The 23,903-nt window shown below is 52.1% G+C and overlaps 3 protein-coding genes across 4 annotated transcripts in view; 1 reads left to right on the forward strand and 2 right to left on the reverse strand.

The window, feature by feature from the left end:
* Positions 1 to 2,109: 2,109 nt before the first annotated feature.
* Percc1 (proline and glutamate rich with coiled coil 1) lies at positions 2,110 to 3,718 on the forward strand. Its single transcript, XM_060363976.1, has one exon. It carries the CDS (start codon positions 2,128 to 2,130, stop codon positions 2,938 to 2,940), a length of 813 nt encoding a protein of 270 aa, XP_060219959.1. The 5' UTR covers positions 2,110 to 2,127; the 3' UTR covers positions 2,941 to 3,718.
* Positions 3,719 to 3,853: 135 nt separating this feature from the next.
* Ccdc154 (coiled-coil domain containing 154) lies at positions 3,854 to 11,238 on the reverse strand. Its single transcript, XM_060365078.1, has 17 exons — positions 11,232 to 11,238; positions 10,750 to 11,023; positions 10,414 to 10,633; positions 10,211 to 10,257; positions 9,868 to 9,963; positions 9,401 to 9,524; positions 6,842 to 6,943; positions 6,630 to 6,758; positions 6,431 to 6,558; positions 6,006 to 6,132; positions 5,782 to 5,919; positions 5,302 to 5,421; positions 5,115 to 5,191; positions 4,750 to 4,867; positions 4,530 to 4,616; positions 4,079 to 4,266; positions 3,854 to 3,994 (listed from the first exon to the last, which is right to left on the reverse strand). Exons 1-17 carry the CDS (start codon positions 11,236 to 11,238, stop codon positions 3,916 to 3,918), a joined length of 2,061 nt encoding a protein of 686 aa, XP_060221061.1. The 3' UTR covers positions 3,854 to 3,915.
* Positions 11,239 to 12,022: 784 nt separating this feature from the next.
* Clcn7 (chloride voltage-gated channel 7) overlaps positions 12,023 to 23,903 on the reverse strand; it is a 28,659-nt gene continuing 16,778 nt past the window's right edge. For both annotated transcript variants that reach the window (XM_021637212.2, XM_021637213.2), the window contains exons 10-25: positions 23,397 to 23,490; positions 23,056 to 23,120; positions 22,446 to 22,562; positions 21,973 to 22,027; positions 21,245 to 21,305; positions 20,494 to 20,632; positions 19,756 to 19,849; positions 18,054 to 18,223; positions 16,766 to 16,817; positions 16,349 to 16,476; positions 16,081 to 16,166; positions 15,656 to 15,785; positions 14,772 to 14,831; positions 14,514 to 14,690; positions 14,017 to 14,097; positions 12,023 to 13,784 (exon numbers count right to left, since the gene is read on the reverse strand). In XM_021637212.2, coding sequence (XP_021492887.1) covers positions 13,698 to 13,784; positions 14,017 to 14,097; positions 14,514 to 14,690; positions 14,772 to 14,831; positions 15,656 to 15,785; positions 16,081 to 16,166; positions 16,349 to 16,476; positions 16,766 to 16,817; positions 18,054 to 18,223; positions 19,756 to 19,849; positions 20,494 to 20,632; positions 21,245 to 21,305; positions 21,973 to 22,027; positions 22,446 to 22,562; positions 23,056 to 23,120; positions 23,397 to 23,490 — 1,596 coding nt within the window. In that variant the 3' untranslated portion in view covers positions 12,023 to 13,697. The remainder of the gene's footprint in view (positions 13,785 to 14,016; positions 14,098 to 14,513; positions 14,691 to 14,771; positions 14,832 to 15,655; positions 15,786 to 16,080; positions 16,167 to 16,348; positions 16,477 to 16,765; positions 16,818 to 18,053; positions 18,224 to 19,755; positions 19,850 to 20,493; positions 20,633 to 21,244; positions 21,306 to 21,972; positions 22,028 to 22,445; positions 22,563 to 23,055; positions 23,121 to 23,396; positions 23,491 to 23,903) is intronic.

The raw sequence follows: 23,903 nt of genomic DNA on the forward strand, positions 1-23,903 counted from the left end.
GTTGACGTGGTTGTGGTTAATCTCAGCCGCACAAAGGCCCGGAGGCTGGAGGGGCTCAGAAGGGGTTACAAGGTCTGCAAATATTAGCTCCCATCCTGGACCTGGTGAGTGGTTCGCTGCCCCAGTCCCTTTCTCTTGCTCCAGGTCCTGCTGCTGCAGAGTGTGGTTTATAGCATGCACCGCAGGCAGGATGTCCTCTGGAGAGGTGTACTCCAGAACTCAAAATAGCATGAAATTTAATTTTCCGCCTATTTGACAAGGCTTGGATGGGGCCCCAATCAGCAGCACAGATAAGGGTTCTCGGGTCCAGGGTGTGGGCCAGCTGGGCCAGAGGCAAACACTCCACCGTCCCCCGGCAGGCTGCGTGCAGGTGAGGCAAGCTGCGGGCGCTCCCCCCTGAGCAGCTCTGGTTGCTGGGCGCTAAAACAAACGGGCTCTGTTTGCCCAGTCTGCGATGACAATGCCGTTGCCAAATATTTGCCAGCCTCAGGCAGTTGTGGAGCCCAACTATAAATGCTTGCGCCCCAGGTAGAGGTGGGCCTGCTGAGTGAGCACTGCTGTCCCAGTCAGGTAGGAACCTGGGTGGATGGGCTGGAACCTTCTGGGGTGGTCACACCATTGGGGGATGGGGAGGGGGTCCCTCCCGCTGGAAATACATCCGCATTCAGCTCACCACTAACAGTCATCCTCAAAGGCTAGTGTCAGGACCACTGGATACCTCCTGGGACAGAGGGTCCAGCAATGTAGGACATAGAAGTAGCCAGCCTCTGCTTCCCAAACTTAGGGTTTCAGGATAGATGGGAGAGGCTCTAAGTTTGACCCTCAGGAGATCTGACCAAGGGGCCACTCATACCCAAGCCTCTCAGAGAGAGATTGTCTCCTGATCCAGCTAGCTGGATAGCTGTTCATCCCTTTCTCTGTGAAGGAGCCTAGTGGCTCTAGGATTCAGATCCATTGCAGGGTCACTAGCCAGGAGAGCCACATTACTCTCTCATCCGCCCCCCCTTCCCTGGATCAGTAATCGTCCTTGGGCCCTTCATGACATGCACAGCAATCTTTGGTGTTCACTCCTCTGTGGAATCTTTCATCTGTCCCTCTCACCCTTAGCCCCTTCTTAGCAGGAGGTCTAGGTGGGGGTCACTCAGGTATCCTCACATTGTGATCAGGTATCAAATTAAAACCCAGGGCTAGCTAGGTGTGGTGGTCCATGCCTGTCATCCCTGCATTAAGGAGGTTAAGGCAGGATCGATGCAGGTTCAAGGCCAGTCTAGGCTCCAAGTGAGACTCTCTTTTCTTTATTCCTTCCTTTCATTTGTCTAGATAGGTTTCTCTGTGTAGCCCTGGCTGGCCTGGAACTCACTCTGTAGATCAGGCTGGCCTCAAACTCAGAGATCTGCCTGCCTCTCCTTCCTGAGTACGGAGATGAAAGGCATGCACAACCACACCTGGCTTGAGATTCTTAAAAAACAAGAATCCCTCCCCAAGAGTGGTGGCACATGCCTTTAATCCCAGCACTCTAGAAGCAGAGGCAGGCAGACATCTGTGAGTTGGAGGCCAGTCCAGTTTACATAGCAAGTTCCAGGATAGCCAAAAGCCAAACCCAAACCCTAACAATTGCACCTCCTCAAAAAACAAACAAACAAACAAACAAACAAACACACACACACACACACACACACACACAAAACAGCCCCAGAGCTATAACTGTAGGCCGGTAGGAACCAGGTCAGGTTGGGTTCTTTGGCCATCTCAGCCCCTGAAGCTCCCCATAGCATCTGTCAGGCTTCTGGTTAGTACTGACCTCTAGGACATCTGCCCCCTACCCTACTCTGTAGCCTGAGTGATCACAACTGTGGCGGTCCTAGTGGCACCATCTGGTTCCCCTGTACCATGATGGCTCTGCCCCTACAAGAGAGGATCCTGTACATCTCCTGATAAGCCAGGTCCTCCCTGAGTTTGGGAGGCCTGGGGATCGAGAGAGGAAAGAGCTGAGGCAGCCTTTTCAGGGCCATACATTGAAGCTGTCCAGTGGGCACTGCCAGCCCTAACTTGCTAACCTGCACTACTTCCCTCCTAGCTTATGCCTGCTGCTCCAGAGATCCCCAGAATCTTGGAGATCTCAACAAGATGGCTGCTGGTGTGATACGGTCTGTCTGTGACTTCCGACTGCCCCTACCATCACACCAGCCCTTCTTGCCCACAGACCTGGAGGTTCCAGAAACTTCTGAAGAAGAGGAGGAGGAAGAAGAGGAGGAAGAAGAGGAGGAAGAAGGAGACCAAGAGCTACAAGGCGAGGGGTCACAGGGCTGCAGCTCAAGCTCCCAGAGCTCAGGAGTGGCCCCCCAGAGTCCCAGCAGCCCTGAGACCCCAATGCAGCTGCTGCGATTCTCAGAGCTCATAAGTGGTGACATCCAGCGGTACTTTGGACGCAAGGACACAGGAGAAGGCCCAGATGCCCAAGACATCTACGCTGACAGCCAACCAGCCAGTTGCTCTGCCCGGGATCTATACTATGCTGACCTGGTATGCCTGGCTCAAGATGGGTCCCCAGAGGATGAGGATGCTGCTGAGCTCAGGGTGCACTTGCCTGGGGGTTCTGAGGGCCAGGTGCACAGGCTGGGCCACAGAGGGGACAGGGTGCCACCACTGGGCCCCCTGGCTGAGCTCTTTGATTATGGGCTTCGGCAGTTCTCTAGGCCCAATGTGTCAGCTTGCCGAAGACTGAGGCTAGAGCGGAAGTATAGCCACATTACCCCCATGACCCAAAGGAAATTGCCTCCATCCTTTTGGAAGGAGCCTGTGCCCAACCCACTAGGCCTACTGCATCCAGGCACACCAGACTTTAGTGATCTGCTGGCCAGCTGGTCTGCTGAGGGTGGCTCTGAGCTGCAGAGTGGAGGCACCCAGGCCCTGGTGGGGACACAGCTGGCTGAGGTCTAGTGAGTAGGTGGGTCAGGAGTGTGCCTCAGCAGCAGTGGCCCCTTCTAAGGCACCTAGCATCTTCCTCCTGTAGCCCAGGCCCCGCTCTAGGGGGGCTATCTAAGTAGCCATGCAGCTGGCTCTCCCTCATGAGAGCAGGCCTGAAAGAATCTGAGTTTATCCGGAGCCTGGAACTACTGCCACCAGCACTGAGGGTAGGGAGAGCAGCCACTTATCCAGATCTGGCCACACCCAGCTACCAGCTCTCGTAGGACCCCACTATACACAGCAGGACTCAGAACTCTGCCCACAGGAAGCGGATGGAACTCAGGCAAGAACTGAGTCACTTGTACACTCTTGTCCCTCTGGGAAGACATTCTTTACCAGGCCAGCCCCAAAATTCGAGTCAGTAGCAAAGGGCAAGTTGGGTTAGGGATCAACGCAGGCCAGCCCTCTGCATCATCTCTCTGTAGGGTCTGAGCTGGTGATTTACCTGCTGTCTCCTCAGCCAGGCTGGTGGCAGGCCTGGGAGCCACATACAGGGTCCAGGTTTTCTTGAGAGGCTAGAAGAGGGACACTGCCTGAGCACACAAAGAAACATAGATGTTTACTGTCCAGATCCATGCTCACAAGCGGCTTTCTTGGTGGCACTTCAGTGTTAGTGGGCAGCCGGGCAGAGGTTGATCTTCGAAACCTGGGTGCTCACAGGAAGCTACGGTGTGTCCTGACAGGTGAAGCCTAGGTGCCTCTGCACAGGACCCCCAGGGAACATGACAGCCTGGCCTTGGACTAGGCAGGGCAGGAAGGGTCCTTCAGGGTCAAATAACTTGGACCTTCTGAGTTTGGTTCCTCTCACTACCTGACACCCTTGCCAGGCCTATGAGCTGTGGATAAACCATTCCACCAGGTAACAAGAGAGTCCGGCTCCAACAGGTACAAAAAATGGCGTGTTTATTACTGGGACAGAGCCAGAGACATGACTTCGGGTGCAAGCTTCTAGTAGACCATTGCTGAGATCGCTCCTGGCCTTTGCTGGGGCACCAAGTTCAAGAGGACTGTCTTCCACTGAAGCCACCTGCCCGGAGACAAAGCTCATACACAACACATCTCCTGCAGCTAGGCTGCTACCCTTGGGAGACCCGGGCTCTCAGCTGCCCACCTCACAGCCTGGTACACTCCCCAGGAGTTCACCGGGACCAGCTCATCCAGGGCTACATCCTTGATGAAGAACCGCTGCCTCACCAGGGACATGAATACCCGCTTGCTGCCCACTGTCAGTGGCCAGGGGCCCTCCTCGCTCCACAGGCGCAGCATGCTCTCGCGAAGGGTCGCAATCTCCTCTGTGCGCTGCAAGTGCAGAGGTGCAGTGTTAAAGAAGAGGACCCACGGGGGAAGGAGACAACCGCAGAGAAATGAGGGTTGGATCGTAGTGGTGGGCAGCAGATATGTGTATTTGGAGGAAGCCCAGCAGGAGGCCCTAGCTCCAGGAGAGACTGTTCCGTACCACCCAGCTAGTGGACTGCCTGGGACCCCATGGAGACAGGAGCAGAGGGACTTGGGGCCGGCTGGCGGAGGGTGAGGGGTCACTGGTTCTCTCGGCCTCCTCTCACCAGCTTGGTCTCGTTATTAAACTTCAGGTTCTGGATGGTTTTGTTGGCCTGGAGGTTGTTTTCCAACTTCATCATTTGCTTCTGAAACTAAACACAGCTCCAATCATGGTTAGACATGGACTACCGACGCCCAAATATACCCACTACCACCAAATCACTGTGAGCCTGGGGTTTAGGGAAGCAGACAGATACAAGTGGCTTCCTGGGGTCCAAGGGATACCGTGGCCAGCTGGCCCTGGATCTCCGCAATCTTCCGTCCAGGGTTCTCCTCCTTTAGAAGTTGCACGGATATCAGCAGGCCGGCTAGCTCCTGTCGCATGGCCTCCACCTCAGACTCCCTGTGGGCACCATGGGCTGGTTGTAGAGGGTCCCAGGGCCCAAGGTAAAAGGCTCAGTCCAGAGCTAGGATTCCTGAGGTTGTCATGGGGCTAAGCTCGAGGCTGCATGCAGGCTATACCAGAGGAGGTAGAGTCCAGGGCGGGATTAGCTGGGGACCAGGCAACCACAGGGCCAGAGGTGCAGGGCTTGGAAGAATACTGTGGGGGCCAGTTCCTCCCAGAGGCCTGGGTGGCTTCGAACCCTCACCTGGCCTTGCCCTCAGCAGAGATCTTCACGTCCACATCACTCTTGTGAAGAACACACTTGTTGGAGACACTTTCTATCTGAAATGTGGAACACGTAGGATTCAGCACAGCCACCTGGGAGACCCAGGCCCATTCAAGCCCAGCCAAGGTCTGGACCCTCAGGAATAGCTGCACCCTGGCCTTCCTACCTGCTGGGGAAGGTTGTTCACTTTCTCCTGAACCTCCTGTAAGTGAGCTGAGACTTCTTTCAGCCACTGGGTCAGGTCCTGCAGGGACTTCCTCTCCACACCTTCCCATGCAGCCTGTGCCTACAATTCCAACATCCAGTGGGGATGGTAGACAAATGGGTAGAAAAGACTGAAACCAGGAGACAGAGTGCCTGCCTCTAAGCATGTTTTTATTTAGACCTGCAGATGGCCCAAATAGCTTAGCCAGATGCTGCAGAGGATAGAGATAACAGACTTATGGCAGCTCTGGTGGTCTTCCCAGGCAGGGACATCTAGCTGAACAGAACTTAGCTTAACTGAATGAAGGAAGGGGAAGGGCAGGGAGGGGGGGACACCAGGGGCTGAGGGAGTGCAGGAGCCACTGCCTGAATCAGGGGATCAGGTCTCTACTCTCAGCTCCATCCTTCTTCATTGCCCTGCCTATGGGTCTGTTCACCTCACCTTGGATAGCTTCAGGCCTAGTGTTTGTTCCTGCAGATCTAACTTCCAGTTCAGAGCTACACAGTGGTCACTCAGGTCCTTCAGCTGCTGGTCCAGCCCTGCCACTGACCCCTCTAGGACCTGGCTCTTCTCTTGGAGCTGCAAGGGACCGCATGGAGTCAGGAAGGCTGGATGCCTATGTATACAGGGATCCCCGCTGACCACTGCCTCACTTGGCCCCTTACCAGATCCAGTGCACCCTGTGTTTCCTGCTGGGCTAGCTTGCCAGCCATCTGCACAGCCTCCAGATTCTCATGGACATACGAAGCCAGCTCCTCGGCCTGGGTCTCCCCCAGGCTCACCTTGGCCTCCCTGCACATTGATGCCCAAACTGCCCCTTAGCACTGGCCAGGGAGAGACCTTGCTTGCTAGTTCTGGGACCTTCTAGGTGATCCCATGGACCAAAGAGGAAGGGTGCCACCAAGAAGGGGCCATGGGGGTCAAGGCAGAGGAGGAACAGGAGCTGTAGCAGAGGGATGCTATTCTGTCATGACATTCCCAAATGGCCCAATGCTTAACAGCTGCAGGGGTTGAGGGAGACAGGGCATTCCTCATCCAGTGCTTAGCTGAGTTAGGGACTGAGTGGCCCATTGTCCTGATTGACACCCACCGAGCCTTCTGCTCAGCCATCAGGACGCGGTTGAGTGACACTTGGTTCTGCCGCACGAACTTGGTCAGATAGACTACAGCTTTGTCCAGGCCTCGGCACTGCTCCAGCAGGTGACCCTCCTCCTCCTGCTGCAGCAGACGCAGCCTTGAGCCTTGGTGACTACCCCATCTCCCCCCTTCCCCCGGAAACCCAGGCCCACCTCACGCTGTGCTCGCATGACTCGCAAGCGCTCCTCTGTCAGCTCATGTAGCTTCTGCCAGCGGCTCTCCAGTTCCTCTCGAAGGCTGCTTTCTGCCATTTGCCATGTACTCTCTGAGGATTTCATTCTCTGTGGAAACAGTACGAGCTGTTAAGAATTTGCAGCCCACTTCTACAAGCCATGAGGACACTGGGCCCCACCCAATCCCTCACCTGCTCCAAGGCCAGGAAACTCTTCTGCAGAAAACCGCATAGTTTGGCCTCTCTCTTTAGGAAGCGAAGGCTCATCTCCTCACTGAGTTTAGTCATCTGAGCCTGTGAGGGGCCACAAAGTCACCTGAAGCTTTCCTGCTGAATATCCTACCCTGCCTGGTGTATCCATTTCTCACCCAGGTCACATTCCCAATCCCTGCACAGCCAGACTGCAGGCACCTGGCAGGAGTGATGGTAGGGCAGATAGGACCCACTGTCCCCCAAAACACTATCGCATGGGCCAGGAAGGAACCTGATGGTCAGGGTCATGGGGGTCTAGACAATTCAGCACATATCCAGAGGCCCAGCTGTATCCAGGGAAGGTTGTTCAATGGGCACTGACTTCCATGCTGAGCTGGAGACCCAGTAACAGAAGCAGGTGTGAAAATGCCCCTAGTATGTGAGACATCCCCATAGGGAACAGCCTATGCACACGCCTCATCAAGGGAGTGAGAGGGAAAGCTAGAGGTAACCCTTGGGTTCTGTCTCCTTCCTATACTGCTCTCATGCTGCTCTGAGGGGCTGAAGGCACAGGACAGAGGTTCGAGGCCCAACCCAGCCTTCTATCCCTCCACCGCACACAGCTGTCTTCTTTAGAACTTGACACCAGTGCCATTGTGGAGTAGGGCAGCTGTGGTGACCTCTGGAGATCTTCTTGGTCTGCAGTCGTGGCAAGGAGAAACAGCTCTTAGCAGATAGCTCTGTCTATGGGAGCTAAGAGTCCCTCTCTGGGAGTGGGGAGGGAGAGTCACAAGGCCTTTCCCTGCAATTACAACCACCACTCCATCCTCCCCGACTACTCCAACGCTAAAGTGTATAAGAGGTAAAATTTTGATGGTGAGGCCACGGCAGCCCTTTGGAGTTGCACCGGCCTGTATTACCCATGCATCCTGTAAGGGGTCCCAATAAGCTCACTTATTCGCCAAGCTGGGCTTGGAATCTTTCTTTAAGCCTGTTGACTTCTTCCCTATTTGGAATGAATAATGTTTCTCTTGTGCCTCCCCAGGAATGTCAGGATTTGACAAAGCTGGATGTTCTTGCACATGCCTATAATTACAGCACTCAGGAAGTTGAGTTTCACGGCAGGGTTGCTTTAAGTTTGAGGTCACAGTGAGACTGTCCCACCTTCCTATACATACCAAGGAAGAGTCATAAAAAAAAACAAAAAACAAAAAAAACCTACCTTCCAGCAGCCATTTACCCATATCATGTACCACCTTTTCTGTGGCCACAGGGCTCTCTTGCTAACAGGCCCAGCTCTCAGACCCTGACCAAAGGCTAGGCTTGGGCCATAATCTGTGAAAAGATGGCTCTCAAGGAAGTTTTCACTTCATCTAAGCCACTGCTGGCCTCCCTCTCCTGCCAAAGGAGAGCCTAAAACAGGGTTGGCCACTTTTTATTTTTCTTTTAAGATAGGGCCTCCTATATCTCAGACTGGCTTCACCTCACATCTATTATGCAGGTGATAGAATCACAAACGTGTCATACAGTCAGTTTTATGGGTGCTGGAGACTGAACCCAGAACTCTGTGCAGGCTAGGCTAGCGTTCCAGCAACTGGGTCACTTTTTCTGAAGGGCCAGACAGCAAACATTTTAAGCTTACAGGGTCTCCCTTGAAGCCTCCCAACTCTTGTCCAAAGCAGCCACTGTCACTATGTTAAACAAATGCTCATGTCTCTGTGCCAATAAAACTTTATTATAAGAACAGGCGGTCGTGGGTGAAGTCCTGCTGAAGAGCCTTCAAAGGGCCTGAACCCAGCAAGAATAGCTTCCTCCACGCCCCCAGCAATGTGAGCAATCCTCAGCCCAGAGCTCCTGTGCTCTGGATAATGTCAATGCGTTAGCTTCCCAGCAGCCATGTGGGGGATGCCACTACTTCTGGGCAGCAGAATTATGTTGGAACAGCTGGAAGGGGCCAGTATGTCCTGCCCACCCTATCCTATGAGGAGCCTGAACACACAGAACAGCAGCTATAGTCCCTAGTCCCTGTTTATAGCGCCAAGGAGCTGGGTAGCAGACATGTGAAACCACTCCTAAGGCCCATGTGAAAGCATACACACCCCCCCCTTTTTTTTTTTTTCTGAGACAGGGTCCCAAGTGGGAGGAAGAACACATTGCTCTGGCAATTTGTGACTCCTACTTGAGGGAATTGTAAAAACTGAAAATAGCTGCAGAAGAGGATGTTCCTTTTCTGCTCCTTCAACTGAGATGGTCAGCAAGAGGCACTGCCCTGGCCCGTGCCTTCTGTTCCCCCAACCTGGAGCAACAGGGCACGCGAAACATGGCTGAGAGACAGCGGAAGTGGGTTTCTAATGCCTATGATTGCAGTAATGTCAGTGAATGGGCAACGTGGCTGGATGAGACAGGGCAGAACCGGCGAGCCTACCCTCGTGCTACCATATACACTGAGACGACTGCAGGAAGAGAGAGACCCACTGATAGCAACGGGACACTGGAGGTCGTCCTCAGAGTCCCATTGGTGACTCCTGCCTAGCCTAGGCCTGGCTTTCCAAGAAGTACCTGCATCTTGGCCAGCCCAAGGTCCACCTTTTGGTTGGTGTCCTCTTGGTTCTTCTGCAGGGTGGTGCAGGTTGCTTCCCGGCCCTGCTCCTCTTGCCTCAGCAAGCCAGTCACCTTGGTCAGCCTAGAGGCAGTAGGTGTAGTAACACCAGTTCAGCTAGAGGAACCCCCCCCCAGAGGCTGGTGGGCTTTGGGGTCCTAAGTCCTTTTCAGGCTGGGGTACACAAACCACCCAGGTAACACATGAAAGTGGAAGTAGACCTTGGGGTGCCTAGTGAGGGCATGGCACCAAATGAAGAACAGGCAGGTGGGGGACCCCAGCAGTCAGCAGTGCAGCACTCATGGCAGAGGATGGCCCACTGGGGACATTGAGGGCACAGGGAAGGTAGACCTCCGCCTTGGTTGGGACTCAGCCTCCCAGGATGTATATAAAACTGGTTTGGAGCTAGTTCAGGGAGTTGGCCCACCTGAGGTTTATCTCCTGCTCGGATTGTTTCCGCTCTGAGTCCTGTAGCGCCTGTGTCCTCCTGATTTGTGTCAAAGCTTCCCGAACCTCCACAAGCCTGGCGTAAGGAGTTGCCCTGCCAGCCCCAGAGCAGCTACGCAGCATCTGTTGCTGCAGGTCTGGCCGTGGGGCCCTGAAGCCAGCCTCCCACCTCCTGTACAGTCTGCCCCAGGGTGTGGAGAACCTAGTCCAAGCTGGACTATTATAGGTATTGTTTACTTAAACAAAAAGACTGGGGAAAAGAACGCCTACATGGGTCCCAGTCCTTCCCACTGAAGCTTAAATACTTGTCTTTCTCTATGTACCTCTTATCCAGGGCTTGCATCTGGTTCTGGTTCTGGGGTCCAGACAACTGTTAAGAGGAAAGGCGGGCTAGGCAGGCCGAGTCTTCTGCCTACCAAGTCCCTCCAGCACAGGTGCAGGTGGGCAGGTAGAGCTTAAAACCACTAGGATCTGTAGGGTCAGGGTCTGGGAAGCTGTCCCAAGCGCCAGGAAGAGGGCGGCTTACTTGTCCTTGCTGCTCTGCCCAATGCCTCATCTCTAGCGCCTCCTTCTCTGGGCTCCGAACTGCCTGCTGCACTTCTTGCCTCAGCTGGCGTAGCTCTGAGGCCTGTAGCTGCATGCGGGCACGGACCTGCAGTAGCTCACGAAGCAGGCCCAGTGTGGCATGCTCACAGCGTTCCTTGTGTCCCCTCAGACGAGCCACCTCAGCCTGCAGCTGAGCTATCCTGGTTAGGGCCAGAGCAGCTGGGTCAAGCTGCGCCTCTCCTAGAGGTTAACTCCCTCACAGTGTTATGCCCCTCACCCCACACCACGCTATTTTTCATACTCTCGTGAGGCTCACCACTGCTCCAACTGCTTCCACCGCTTAGAGGTGTCGGGTTCAGGGACCAACGAGCTGGACACCAGGCCACTGCATTCAAACCTTTCTGGGGTCTCCACACTCAAGGGCGCAGGACTAGCTAGGCCTTCTGTTAAGAGAAGCTCCAGGTCCTCAAGCGCGACGGTGCTCAGTTGTGAAGGAGGTGAAAGCCCTAGTGAAGGGCTGCCCACAAGCTCTGGAAGGAGGCACCTTGGGAGCTCGTGCACAGGGACACTAGTAGTTCCTGTAATCTTGGCTCAGTCATCCTGAGCTCAGAGACTCAGCTGGCTGAGTCACACAGACCAGCCCTCCTGGATGTTCAGGTGAGAGAAGTTGAAGACCCCGAGGGAGGTCACACAGCACTGAGAAGCAGCATAGGAAAGTGTTTCCACCTAGCCAGCTCCACCAGCCCCTGTGAGGTCCTGAAGCAGGACTGTTCTGCATGACCCCTCCTATCCACTCACCTGACATGGCTTCACCAGCAGCCACCACCTGTAGCTCAGGTTATGATATCAGTGCCCCTGTGGCTATCCAGAGCTGGACACCAGGGCAGGGTGGCCGAGAGGTTGGCTGGAGGGAGGCAAGTAATCCAGGCCAGAAAGCTTCAGAGACTAGGGGTCAGTTGAAGGATAGAAGAGAAGGCTTTGGGCCACAGAGTAAGCAAGGATTTAGAAGAGGCTAAGGGACATAGGGAGGTCAAGAGGGAAGGTCTGGATCTTGGGGCAAAGACAAGGGTTGGGATCGGAGACTGTGGACCTTCGGGAGAAGATGAAGCAGGAGAGGCTGTGGACCCTAGAACAGTTGAGGTATGAGGTAGTGGGCTTCTGCCCTTATACCTTGCCTCCTTAGTGAATCCTGAAGGAGGCAGGTACAGCTGAGTTATTCTGGAATCTTCTTTTTCTCATCAGAACCCTATGACTTCATGGCCAACTGCCAGTAGAACTTAAGACCTCATCTGTCCTGTCGTGCAGACTCCCTAATTTCTAGTTCCTGAAGGATGTGGGGGGGGACAATAAAATATCCTTCTTGCAAAAGAGCATCCTCTGAACCTGGGGCTTCTGGGTTATAGCCATGGAGAAGATGGTGTTCAGGAACCACCACAGGCACCTGAGTCACACAGATAGAGAAGGCAAGGGTCCTAGGCAAATGGGCTACAGCCAATCCTATACCTGGGAACAGATACCCAAAGAGTAGGATGGCTGCCACAGATGAAGCCACTGGGATTTCAGCCTTTCCAAGAGCCAAAAAGAGAACATTGGGAGAGACAAATTTTGATTGTTTTATTTAACCTAATATATCCAAAAATATCATTTCAACATGTTGTCAACACGTAACTGTGGACAGATTGCACATGCTTTTTTGGTACCAAGTCTTTGAGACCCTGTGCAGTGTTTCTCATTCCCTTGGTCCAACTTAGATGTGGCTCTTCCTAATCCAGAGCATCCCTGGCCTTGTCACTTACACCTACCCACCTGGGCCTAGCAGGCAAGGTGGGTCAGTTCTAACTTCCTATCATGTAGAGCATGGTGTGCTCAGGCTTGAGAGGATGCCATCCAAGCAGGTGCCAGAAAACACATTCCGCAGTGAGCCCTTGAGCAAGGCTCTGAGATGAGGATGAGGAGGTCAGGGTCCCTGGATGACCCTCCCACTGGGCTCTGGCCTGGCTGCAATACTCAAGGATTGGAACCACTGCCCACCATAGACAGCAGCTACTGTTTGTAGAATGTGCCATCTGCATTAGCTTATCATCATTCTGAGTGCCTGATTCCCCAGAACGCTGAGGCCTAGCCAGACAACAGGAGTCTCTCATTTCTCATTCCAGATTCAACATCCTTAGCCAATCTCCTCAGGGAAGGAAGAGCCACTCTTTCAAAGAGATGGCAACTGAAAGGCAGCTGCTGCCAGATTTACAAAGAATGACCTGTGTGGCCTTGTAACAAACATGTGCCATAGACACTGCAACTCTCTTTACAAAGTGTCCCAGGGGAGAAGACGCTGAAGGTGACTGAGGGATGTCAGATCCAATGGAGCCAGCTTTGACAATACAGGGTTTAGAGGTGAGGCTCATTGGCTCTGGTATTCACAGGTCCATCCATCCTAGGGTCACTCTGGGATGCCACGAACTGGGAAGCCACTGCCCAAGGTTGTACACAGTACAGTTATAAGCAAAGTCACTATGGACATCAGGGACCTAAGTGTTTCAGGAAGACCTGACTTCCGGCTGTGGTCTACAGTGCCATGACCACCAGCTCTGAAAGCCTGGGACAGATGCAGGTGAACTCAGATTCAGTCTTCATGTGATTTTCAGAGCTCAAGGCCTGAGCATAGAACCAGTCTCCCCATCTTCTGGACAAAGACATGGGACAGTACATGTTCCCCGATAGCCTGCTCCAGGACGCACAACTCCTCGTGCCCTTGTCGCCAAAGTTCTTGGCTGGTGTAGGCAGTACAGACACAGAATAGGTGCTCAGAGTCAGAGCACAAACAGCAATAAGTAGTAGAACACACCTGCCTGCTTGTCTGTCTCTCTCTCTTGCGCGCGCGCACACACACGCACACGCGCACGCACACACGCACACGCGCACACACACACACACACACACACACACACACACACACACACACACGACAACCTTTATTGGCTCTCAGAAGTGAGCCACAAAGGGTGCTATCTCACACATTTCATCCCTGGAGAAGGAACCAGGAGGGGGCAAGTCTGAGGGGCAAAGGGGTCAGGGAACAGGGAAAGTGCTGATAATGTAAACCACTGCCCAACACAAAGGGTCTGGCCTCCACACCAGCCAGGTCCAAGGAGGGCATCTGCTCCTGCTGCTGCACTGCCCAGGGGGCAAGGCTTTGGCTGAAACCAGGGACCCTGGGAGGAGGTGCAGAGGGACTGGGGTGCCACTGCACATGGGTGGAGCCAACCCTCACGTCTGGGCCAGCGAAAGCTCTTCAAGGCCTCCCTTCCCTAGGCGGTATCTTGCTAGGTCCTTCCTGGTTACCAGCCCGACCACCTGTAGGAACAATACCAGGTCACGGTCCCTATAGGGTCTACAGAACCTCTGCTCCCTGTGATGGCATACTCTACATACCAGGGCTATGTAGGTGTGCAACAACAGGCTGGGTCTCAAGCTTATTGTCCTGAGACAAACAAGACCCAATGTCCACCCACAACCTAGCAGGGATTCAGGAAGCAGAGTGAGAGCCAGCTCCAGCAATCTCCAGCAGGACAGATACCAGGCTTACCTGATTATGGTTGTCTACTACCACCAGGTGCCTCAGGCCCAGAGCCCGGAACAGCTTGAACACTCGTGGAAGAGATGCCTCCTGCAAAGCAATCAACTGCCTTTAGCCCACTTCACCTCACTGTGGGAAGACATTCAACCTCCCAAACCAGGCATTTCCAGGGTACTGAGCTGTCCCTTTCCCTCCATTACTGACTCCAGGCCCCTACGCGCTGCTGGTGGGATTCTCTGAGGCTCACTGCCACTTGAAGCCCATGTTCTCAGGCTGTCCCTGATGCATTCTGGTCAGATGGCACATCCCAGGAAGCAAGCCACACTTGCACCATCCCTGAAGGCCTCCTCTCTGCCTGGCAGCAATTACTCCACAAGATTCCAGAGGCTCCTTACCACTTTTTCAACATGTACAAGGAAGGCATCAAGCTTGGGCCCTGGAAGTCAACCACAGCCTAGCCCTGGCCCAACTTCTTTTGGATCAATAAAAGGCTCAATACACTGTACCTGAGGCACAGTGTAGGGAGAGGGGTTCATGAATTCAGAAAGGTCCATGGTGCATTCGCGCTCATCCTGGGATACGTGGATAGACTGGATTGGGGGGAAACGTGGGTAGGCATCCCGGAAGTCCTTCAGCCTCAGCCGCCGCTGCACCAAACCCATGTTGGACCTCTCCACAAACACCTGCAGGAGCGGCCAGTTATGTGTCTGCTACATTGAAGGATGGTGCCCAAGACACTCCCACCCATGGGCTGCTGGGTGCACCTTGTGCTTCAGGAGCACGATGAGCTGGGAACGCAGGATCAAGCCTTGGAGCCTGGCTGGCTGCAAGAGAGGAAAGAGTCAGAGGCCTTGACACTGTAGCAGGAAACTTTGACCAACCCTACTCTGGCCAGATTCCCCATTGGCCCATAGTTGCTGTTGAGTGGTCACCTCTAAGCATGGGCTTTGACGTGGCAATCTCTCACACACAATCCTGCTAATCCCTAAAGTTTCTGAGATAGGGCTAACCCTTCCAGCAGAGCATGGAAGCCAGCTGCTGAGAATGGACTCAACAGGTAGCAAGATGTAACACAAGCACATTCCTCTCATTTCTTCCAAGCCACCAGTGTCAATGTCAAACACATCCTAGCAGAATAAGACCTGGGCAAGAAGATAAACATTAGCTGGGTTCACTTCTCATCAGCACTTCCTGACAGATCTAACAGCCATCAATACCCTGACTGTGAAGTCCAGTCCAGTCAGAACCACAGAAATCTGTGGGGACAGTCCAATTAGGAGAGGGATTTTACTCCACATGCAACACAAGATTTCCTGTTCATGGGCTGGAGAAATGGATCAATGGTTAAGAGCACTTGTTGCTCTTGCAGAAGACCTGTGCTTCATTCCAAGCACTCTCATTGTAGCTCACACCATCTATAATGCCAATTCCAAGAGGATATATCACCCTCTTGTAGTCTCTGGAGGCAATAAGCACACATGTGGTACACACACACATACATGCAGGCAAAATATATAAATAGAACAAAAACCAATCTGTTAAAAAAGGCTTCTTGTTCAGGTGAACTACATGATGCACTCCCTCAACATGTACTGCTCATGGGCACAAAATAAAAAGGAGCTGACATTCGGAGAGGTGTCCAAAGTACCTGCGTGTCTCCCACATCCTCCACCACAGGGAACCCATTGTGGTTGGATGCTGTGTCGCTTAGGATATCCACGATGACGCCAACCTTCTCTCTCCTCCTCAGGCAGGTTACAGGTGTGCTCATTACTTCCCTGCCAAAAGGCCCAACCCAAGGACACTATCTCAGTGACACTCATACCACAAGCTGTCAAGGTACTTCCTTAAGAGCTTTTGTACCATGTGAATACTTGACAGACACGAAGCTATCAGATTTGAGACCCCAAGACCCCAATTTCCATACCACAGACTTAAACAGGTACTAGGAAACCTGCCATGGACGGACCATGGTGGGAATGCTGGTACCTGGGCTCTCCAAAGTGTTTTCCCTGTCCACATCCATCGATAGCACCCAGGAACCCAAAAGCTTAGCAGGCCAATTGGCCATACCTGGCAGTGAGCGAGTGTGAAGTGACCGGGGCCTCCCAGTGCAAGAAGGGCACACTTTGCAGCTGGATGTGCATGTCATAGAGGCCCTGGGTACAGAGTCATGACTCAGGACACTGCCCAGGGGTCCTTAAGGCACATGGCTCCCCCAGAGCCCCACCACTTCCCTACTCCCCCTTCCTTCTGCAGCTGCTGCAAGCCCCTCAATGTCAGGCCACAAGGCCAATACTCAGGGTAAGCAGAGGACAAACCACCCCCTCGTGCTGCGTACCTCAATGAAGACATCGCCCACAATCTTGGCAGTCATCAGCACCAGCATGATGGGAAAGCCGTAGGTCACGTTGCTGGTGGCCTCCATCATGATGACTGTCAGACTAAGGGTCATTCTCACGATCCCACCTGTGGGGGTAGTCATAAGCCCCTATCCCCCTAAACACAGGGTCCCCAGCTCTGCTATACTTGCAGTCTTTTTGCCCACCCATCTTTCCAGACCCTAGAGGCAAGGATGATAACTGCTGGGCCTTGACTACTGTCACCTGGCCATGCTATGGGATTGATGACTTCACCTGCCTCACTTCCTATTTTGCTCACATGAATAACAAAGGCTAAATCTGATGGAACTTACAAAGGGTGAGCAGGGTACAAGTGAGCCCCACTCACCAAAAACAGGGAGAGAGCTGGGGCTTACCAAGCTGAGCAGCAGCTCCCATCAGGGCGTATTTACCTGGGTCTGCCCAGATCTGTGGGAGGCAACATGAGTATCAGAGGCAGTGGCAACCCTTTCCCCAATCTGCCAAGGCATATCAGTGAAGATGCTGTGCTTGGGACTAGTGATCCACACAGGAGTGAATTCCATGGTTCACACATGCACACACAGAACATCTACTCCAATGTCCTCTGCTACAACCAGTGTGTAACACTCTAGCTAGCTGTGCCACGTATAGAAACAAGGTCCACAAACTATGCCACCTGCCCACACCCATGAATTCAGAAGGTTGTGCTTTGTGCTGAGGAACCTACATAAAGTGAGACAGCAGGGCAAAAGCATGCACAAAGTGTCACTGCCTATGCAGACACACTGAATCGCCCAAGACATATAGCTGTGGGAAAAACAAAAAGATTCTAGAACATGCTACAACACAGATGAATGAAGCATATGATCACACTCAGTTGGAAACCACAGAGACTTATGAGGGTGTATACTGTGTGCCCTAGGAAATGTTAGCAACAGATGAGGCCAAAGACAGCAGGGAAGCTAGAGACTACCAGAACTGGGAAAGAAAAAATGGAAACAACTGTTAATACAGTAGAGCTCCTTTCTAGGTGAAGAAAGATCACTGCAGCTGGAAGTGATGGTTGTACAATGCTAAGTAATTAATAAATGCTAATAAACTATGTTCAAAACAATCATTGTTATCAATCACATCTCAAAAGATAGATCCCAACCAAAGCAGATCTAGACAGATACCTGAGCCTGAGGACTGGGAAGGGTATAAGCTTCCTGTTGTTATCTATCCCTTCTGTAGTTTGTCAATCTTTGTTTTGTTTTTCCCAGACAGGGTTTCTCTAGGTAGCCCTGGTTGTCCCAGAACTCACTCTGCTAATCAGCCTTGCCTCAAACTCCCAGAGACCTGCCTGCCTCTGTGCAGGGACTAAGTGCACCACCACTGCCCAGTGCGACTTGTCAATCTTACTCAAACAACTGAAGTGAGAAAATACACACGCAAATCTAACCCAAGCAGCAGCTGCTGAGAGGAAGGGCACTGCTAGATGGACCGAGGCTCTTTTTTTCTGTTATATTCTTACTCATCTCTCTGACATGTCTCCACCAGTTATGTGTCGTGGCTATTCAATAACACCAGAGATTTTTGCCTAAATGCACTAGATGCCCTGGTCTCATGTGTGATGTCCCTATACCTAAAGCCACCCGTTAACACTTGAGCAGTAGAGATAGGACATGCTTCCCCTCAACTCACCGCTGCCCCTGTGAGGTAGGACAGGGAGATGCCAAACAGTCGGCCCCAGGCAGCCCCAATGAGCAGGGACGGGATGAAGACACCAGCAGATACTGTGAGGCCATAGGTCCAGCAGGCCAGGAAGAAGTAGACCAGGGTGAACAGGCCTAGAGTCATGGGATTGTAGGAACCTAGGGGAAAGACGGGCACTGGGCTATAGCTGGGACTCAGGCCTGTATGGGGATGTCCTGGCAGTCATATGCTCCCATCCCGAGAACCAGGCCACCAGAGTCCAGTTTCCCAGTGGTTCCCAGAAAGCTCTGCATTCTCAGCATCTTCAAATTCAGGGCCCAAGATGTCAACACCAAACTCCACAGAATGACCAATAGCTTGAAGAGTATGTACCCTGCCCCATGTGGAGACTGTTCTCTGGGAGAAAGAGGAAGCCCATGCTCCTGAGAGCAAAAGCAGACTTGCAGCTCAGCTGGACTCAAAATGGATGACTTCACGTATGCCCACTGCACTAGGACAGTTTCCCTGAGCCTGAGCATGGCCTGAGTCTGGGAGCCCTGCAAGAGTTAGCAGTTCAGGGAAAATATTCACCAAAGGTGAGAGGTGACCAAGACACATCTGACTGGACCCCCAAACCACTCCTGGCCACTGGAATTCAGTGGCCAAATTCCAAGACGTGGGAGGCATGTCTCTCCTAGACAAAATGCTGAGGTTGTATTGTGGATGAGAAACCAGAGAAGTAAGGCCAAATAGAGAACAACAACAGTGGTCTATGTGAAGGCCAGGAGGGTATGGGGGGCGTGCACCATTAGTCTGTGTGGCTAAGAACACACAGGTTACTGAGGTAAGGGAGTAGGTCAATAAGGGCAGAGGTCCACATGTGGAAGGCCATTGGTTTATTCTATGCCAAATTTATCTGACAACTTTAATGATCCTTTCTTATGGACAGCCTCCCAAACAGGGAAGTCCCCAGTAGCCTTATAACAGGACACAACTGTTTCTGTAAATAGAATAAACTTCACTTCAGTTGTTAACTTGATATACTTGTGAAGCGGGAACTAAGGAATTGCCTCCATCAGACTGGCCTGTGGGCATGTCTGCTGGGGTTATTTTTTTACTGCTAATTGGTGTGGGAGGATCCAGCACACTGGGGATGGGGGCAGTACTATCCCTGGGCAGGTGGGCCTCAACTTATAAGGAAGGCATCTAAGCAAGCCAGAAATCAATGTTCCTTCACAGTCTGTTTCAGTTCCTGCCTCAGCTTCCCTTAAATGTGGAATAAGCTAAATAAACCCACTCCTCAAGTTGGCTTTGGTCAGTGTTTCCTCACAGTAACAGAAAGCAAACTACAACAGTAGGGTAGGAGCTGAAGATAGAGGCCTAAGGCTGCTCAGATCTGCTTGGGCCTAGTGTGCAGGGCTTAGCCCTAGGTACTACCAGGAGTATGGTTGAGCCCAGAAGGGCCTGACCTTGAGCCATCAGGCTAGGTTTTCTTCTGGAGAAAGATGGAGGTAACTCAGGTGACTAGTTTGGGAAGAAAGAAGATGGGTGGCCCAACCAGTCCTTCTCCAGGTGATAGGCCACGAGGGACCCCATAGAACCCAACCAGTCCTGTGCAGCCCTATGCCCCCAACTCTGCAATGTTGGTTCCTCCACTCCAGCATGCCTCACCATATCAGAGATGATTCCTCAGCCCACAGACTGTACATACCTGGTGGGTCATGGAACAGGCTGACAACGCTTTTCTCAGGGGTGTTAAAGAAGGCTGCAGCCATGGAGTTGTACTCGCCATCTGCACAGAAGAGCTGCAGAGTTGAGAGAAAGGACATAGAGGAAGAGATGGCAACAGGGAAGATTCTGTGCTACTGAGTGCTCACGAACCCTGAGTCTGGAGAGCACCAGACAGGATCTGGGCTCAAAATACAGAGCCTAAGTTTAAGTTCAGTCAGGGTTTCACTGGTATGATCACCTCTCTGGGAGATGGTGTCCAGAAATGGGAACCTAAGAGCATCATGAGCAATGCCTCAGAATCAACAGTGGGACACTGGTCCTGGAAACCAGTCGGCCCAGTCTTCTCAACTGAGTACCAGTTACTCAGAGAGAGACATGTCCTTTGTTTGCCTGAGGAAGAGAGACAGCTCTCATTTTGGGGTTACTAGGAGCTGCTACAATTATCCTTACATGATTTCTGCATGGTTACAGGTACGCACTTCTCTAATCTATAACAAGCCCCATTCTAAAACTCTCTCCAGGGAGAGTCTGGAAAGGACCATGGTGAGATCAGTCTAGTACTGCCACCCATTCCTCAAGCCCCTGACAGACAGCGTAACTTACTATGGGACCCTACATACAGAACAAGCCTAAGGCCTACTAGCATTGTTAACTCTGGGAAAGCAGAGCTCTGCACAGTTGGTCCTGCTCATAGGGCCAGCCCAAGACCTATGCCTACCTGGAGTGGGTAGGACATGGAGCTCCCCTGCAGAGGTTGGCAATCTCGAGACGAGTATATCAAGACGAACGCAACTGTGGCTGTGACAGCAGCAACCAGCATGGCCTCAATCACTTGGAGGCAGGGCCGGTGGATATACCTAGAGACCAAAGCCAGGGTGACTTTGCTGCAGAGATGGCCACGGATAGCTTTACCTGGTTGCCAGGGCAACCTGACCCAGAAGCCACTGATGAGAGGGCCACACAGCCCAGGTTTAATGATCAATCAGCCCAGACTCCTGGGGTTATCTTTCTCCCTGTGGCTATAAATTTCTCAGTAAGGACTAACCCTAGTACACCACCATAGCAGCTGAGACCAATACAAAAACAGGCATTCAGTGAAACCAAGACCTTCCCAAACAACTTGACTGCTTCTCTTCTAATAAAAGGACTGGCACCCCAGACAAAAAGTGGACTGTATCTAACTCACCTAGGACTTTGCTCTCCGTGACAAATTTTATCTAACTTTCAGAGACCTCAGGACCTGAGGAATGTCTCTCAGGAGAGGAGCCCTCCTCTAGCTTTTCCCCCACTTCCATTTACTTGTCCCTTTCCCCCAGGTCATACATTCTTGACCCGTCCTGGGCAGCTCAGCTGGACACACCTTAAGGGAAGGACCCTCACTGATAAGGCCTCCACAATTTGTCCATTTCTCCTGCAGCCAGTGGGGCTGCACCCGTCAATATGGTAAATAAAATGGGGCCCTTTCTTACCTGATTCGAAACATGGTTAGCCAGTAATTCAAAGCATTGAACACAGCTCCAAGAATGCCACCTATGACCAGAAAATAGACTAATGTTAGTGTCACAGGAGGACAGTGGAGTCCCCCAAAGTAGGAAGGCCCTGAAAGGGTACCCTGTCAAATGGCTGCCCAGAAATTGGCACTAACGAAGCTCTGCCTTCTACTTAGCTTCTTACAGAGCAGTAAGACTTGCACATGCCTCACTCCAAACCTTCAATCTCTGGGCATGGGCATGACCTCCAAGCAAGAAACTCTACACCTGACTTCTGTATCAAGTACAAGGTACAGAGCAAACAGATGGACTCCTTTAGGTTTGGGTATGTTCCCCAAAATTCAGTGTGTGTGTGTGTGTGTGTGTGTGTGTGTGTGTAAATGTTCCTCAGGTCCTGAGGAGAAAAAAAAAAAAAAAGGAAATGTGAACCATGTCAGGCCCTGAGTATTTTAGATAAGAAACTGCCACCTTGTAGATGCTATAAAGTTCATCTACCTCTCAGAGAATCCCATTCCAAGTCTGGAGCTTTGTCAAAGTAGAATTAAAGCTTTGGGTCTCCTAATCTACAGGAGAATGGGCAGGGCAGTGCCCAGAGATGAGGAGTAAAGTTTCTGACCAAGGAAGCTGCAGATCTGCACCACCTCGGAGCTGGGAGTTCATCCTCCACAAGGGTTTATTCTGCTCCATGCTACAGGGTGGGCCCTTACCCACTACACCCATGGCGATGAAGACAGGAATCTCATGGATGGTGTAAGCCATTTTCTGTGTAGAGGAGCAGAGGAGAAAAAGCAAAGGCTGTGAGAAATTGCTGCTTAAATTATAGGACTGAACAGGAACTCTGTCTACATGCATAGAACCTTCTAGCACTTTTGTCAGAATCAGAGGTACCATGGTGAGATAAATGGTCTTGGAAAAGACCTTATACCCCTTCGTGGCTGAGCTGGTTTTGCCTGAGTTGGTTTGGGTGGCTTGTGCAGCCATCTCACACTGCAACTGTGGTACACCCATAGCCCTGCTGGAGCAGATCCCTACGCACACTCCCAGAGCGCTACAGGGTCCTCAAACTCACAAGCAAGAGTTCAGCATCTCTACTAAGCCATGTCCAAGTTTCAGCCTTAAGCCAATAGGGTTCTGAGGTGGCACTAGAAAAGACAGGGGTACAGTGTGGCTGGCAAGTTACCTCTGAGTCGAATCTTCCAAAATTTATGAGGCCAGGGCTGGACAAATCCCACATGTTTCCATGGTAGATGCTCAGAACAAAATTCAGCGTAAAGGTCGAAATCATGGAAGCAAAGAACTGTGGCAGAGAGAAGCCAGAGCCTTAGACATCTGCCTGGTGCCTCAGCACCCTCGAAGTCCTGCCCAGCCCAGTTAGTACTCAGTGTCCTTACAGCTCTACCTGGCCAACCCAGCACCCTCTATTTGGCCCACCTAGGCTCTAAGAGTTACATAGAACACTCTCATCTGAGTGTCATGCCAGAGGCAGACATGAAGGCTGGGGCTTCTGTCATTGGAAAGCTGTGTGTTGGGACACCATATCTAAGACAAAAGGGGTTGGAGCCAAGTGGAGCTGGCAAAGTTGGGGTTGCAGCTTTATAAACACACCAACAAAGGACATAGAGAAGATAGTGTTTCTAGGGTTTCCAGGAGCTACCAAAGATTGGCAAAAACACCTAGGACAGGTGTAGATCCACTGGTACAATACAAAAGGATGGACTGACTATGAAGAGTTCTAAAGGGAGGAAGAAGTGTGATTGCCCTGGCCAGGGGCATTTTCCTCAGGCACTTACAATTCTCCACGTCAGGAACTGATTCCAGAAGGAGGCTCCCTCTTCCAAGCTGAATAGGACCCCACCTGGAAGGCAAGTGGCAGGGCTAACGTAGAGCATAGAGCATAGAGCAGCCTACCCACGACCAATGTCCATCAGAGGTCCCAAGAAACTAAAACAGGAAGGCTGCTAGTTAGCACCAGGCCACAGCTGGTGGCTGTGAGACGCTGTCTATACCCGCAGCAAGCACTTGTCTGCAAGCCTCAGAACCGTGCCTACAAGAAAGCTCTGTCTCCCATCCAAGCCACCCAGGAAGCACCAAAGGGCATAGCCAGAAATGAGCTGGGACCACCCTTCCTTACCCACAGGGGCTCCGAATGCAGCAGACACTCCAGCTGCAGCTCCAGCAGAGACAAAGTCCCTCTTCTCTGTGTCTCTGCGGAAGTATTCAAAGATCTGAAAGAGAAAGATGAAAGAGTGTTGTGGGAGGCTTTGCAGGGTCATTTACCACAGGGAGGGAAGCTGGAAACAGGTCCTACCAAAGGGGCCAAAGAAGACATGTAAGAGTCAGGGAGGTTTGTTTCCTGGATAATCACATCATTTATCACAACAGTAGCTTCTGGATTCACAAAGAGAGCAATATTACAGATAGCAACAAAAAAACAGGAGAGCTGGCACTTCCATGTACCTACAGCTAAGAACATAACCACAGATTTCCATTTGTGACAATGACTCAACTTCTCACACATGCAAGAAGTCTATGAACTTCTTGTCCCAACTCTACCCTAGTGACTGAAGAAAACCCAATGAGTGGAAAATCGAAACTTGTTTTTGATTTTAAAAAGGTTATTACGCCAGGTTTGGTGGTG

Source organism: Meriones unguiculatus, chromosome 11, assembly GCF_030254825.1.
Source record: "Meriones unguiculatus strain TT.TT164.6M chromosome 11, Bangor_MerUng_6.1, whole genome shotgun sequence".
Taxonomy (NCBI): domain Eukaryota; kingdom Metazoa; phylum Chordata; class Mammalia; order Rodentia; family Muridae; genus Meriones; species Meriones unguiculatus.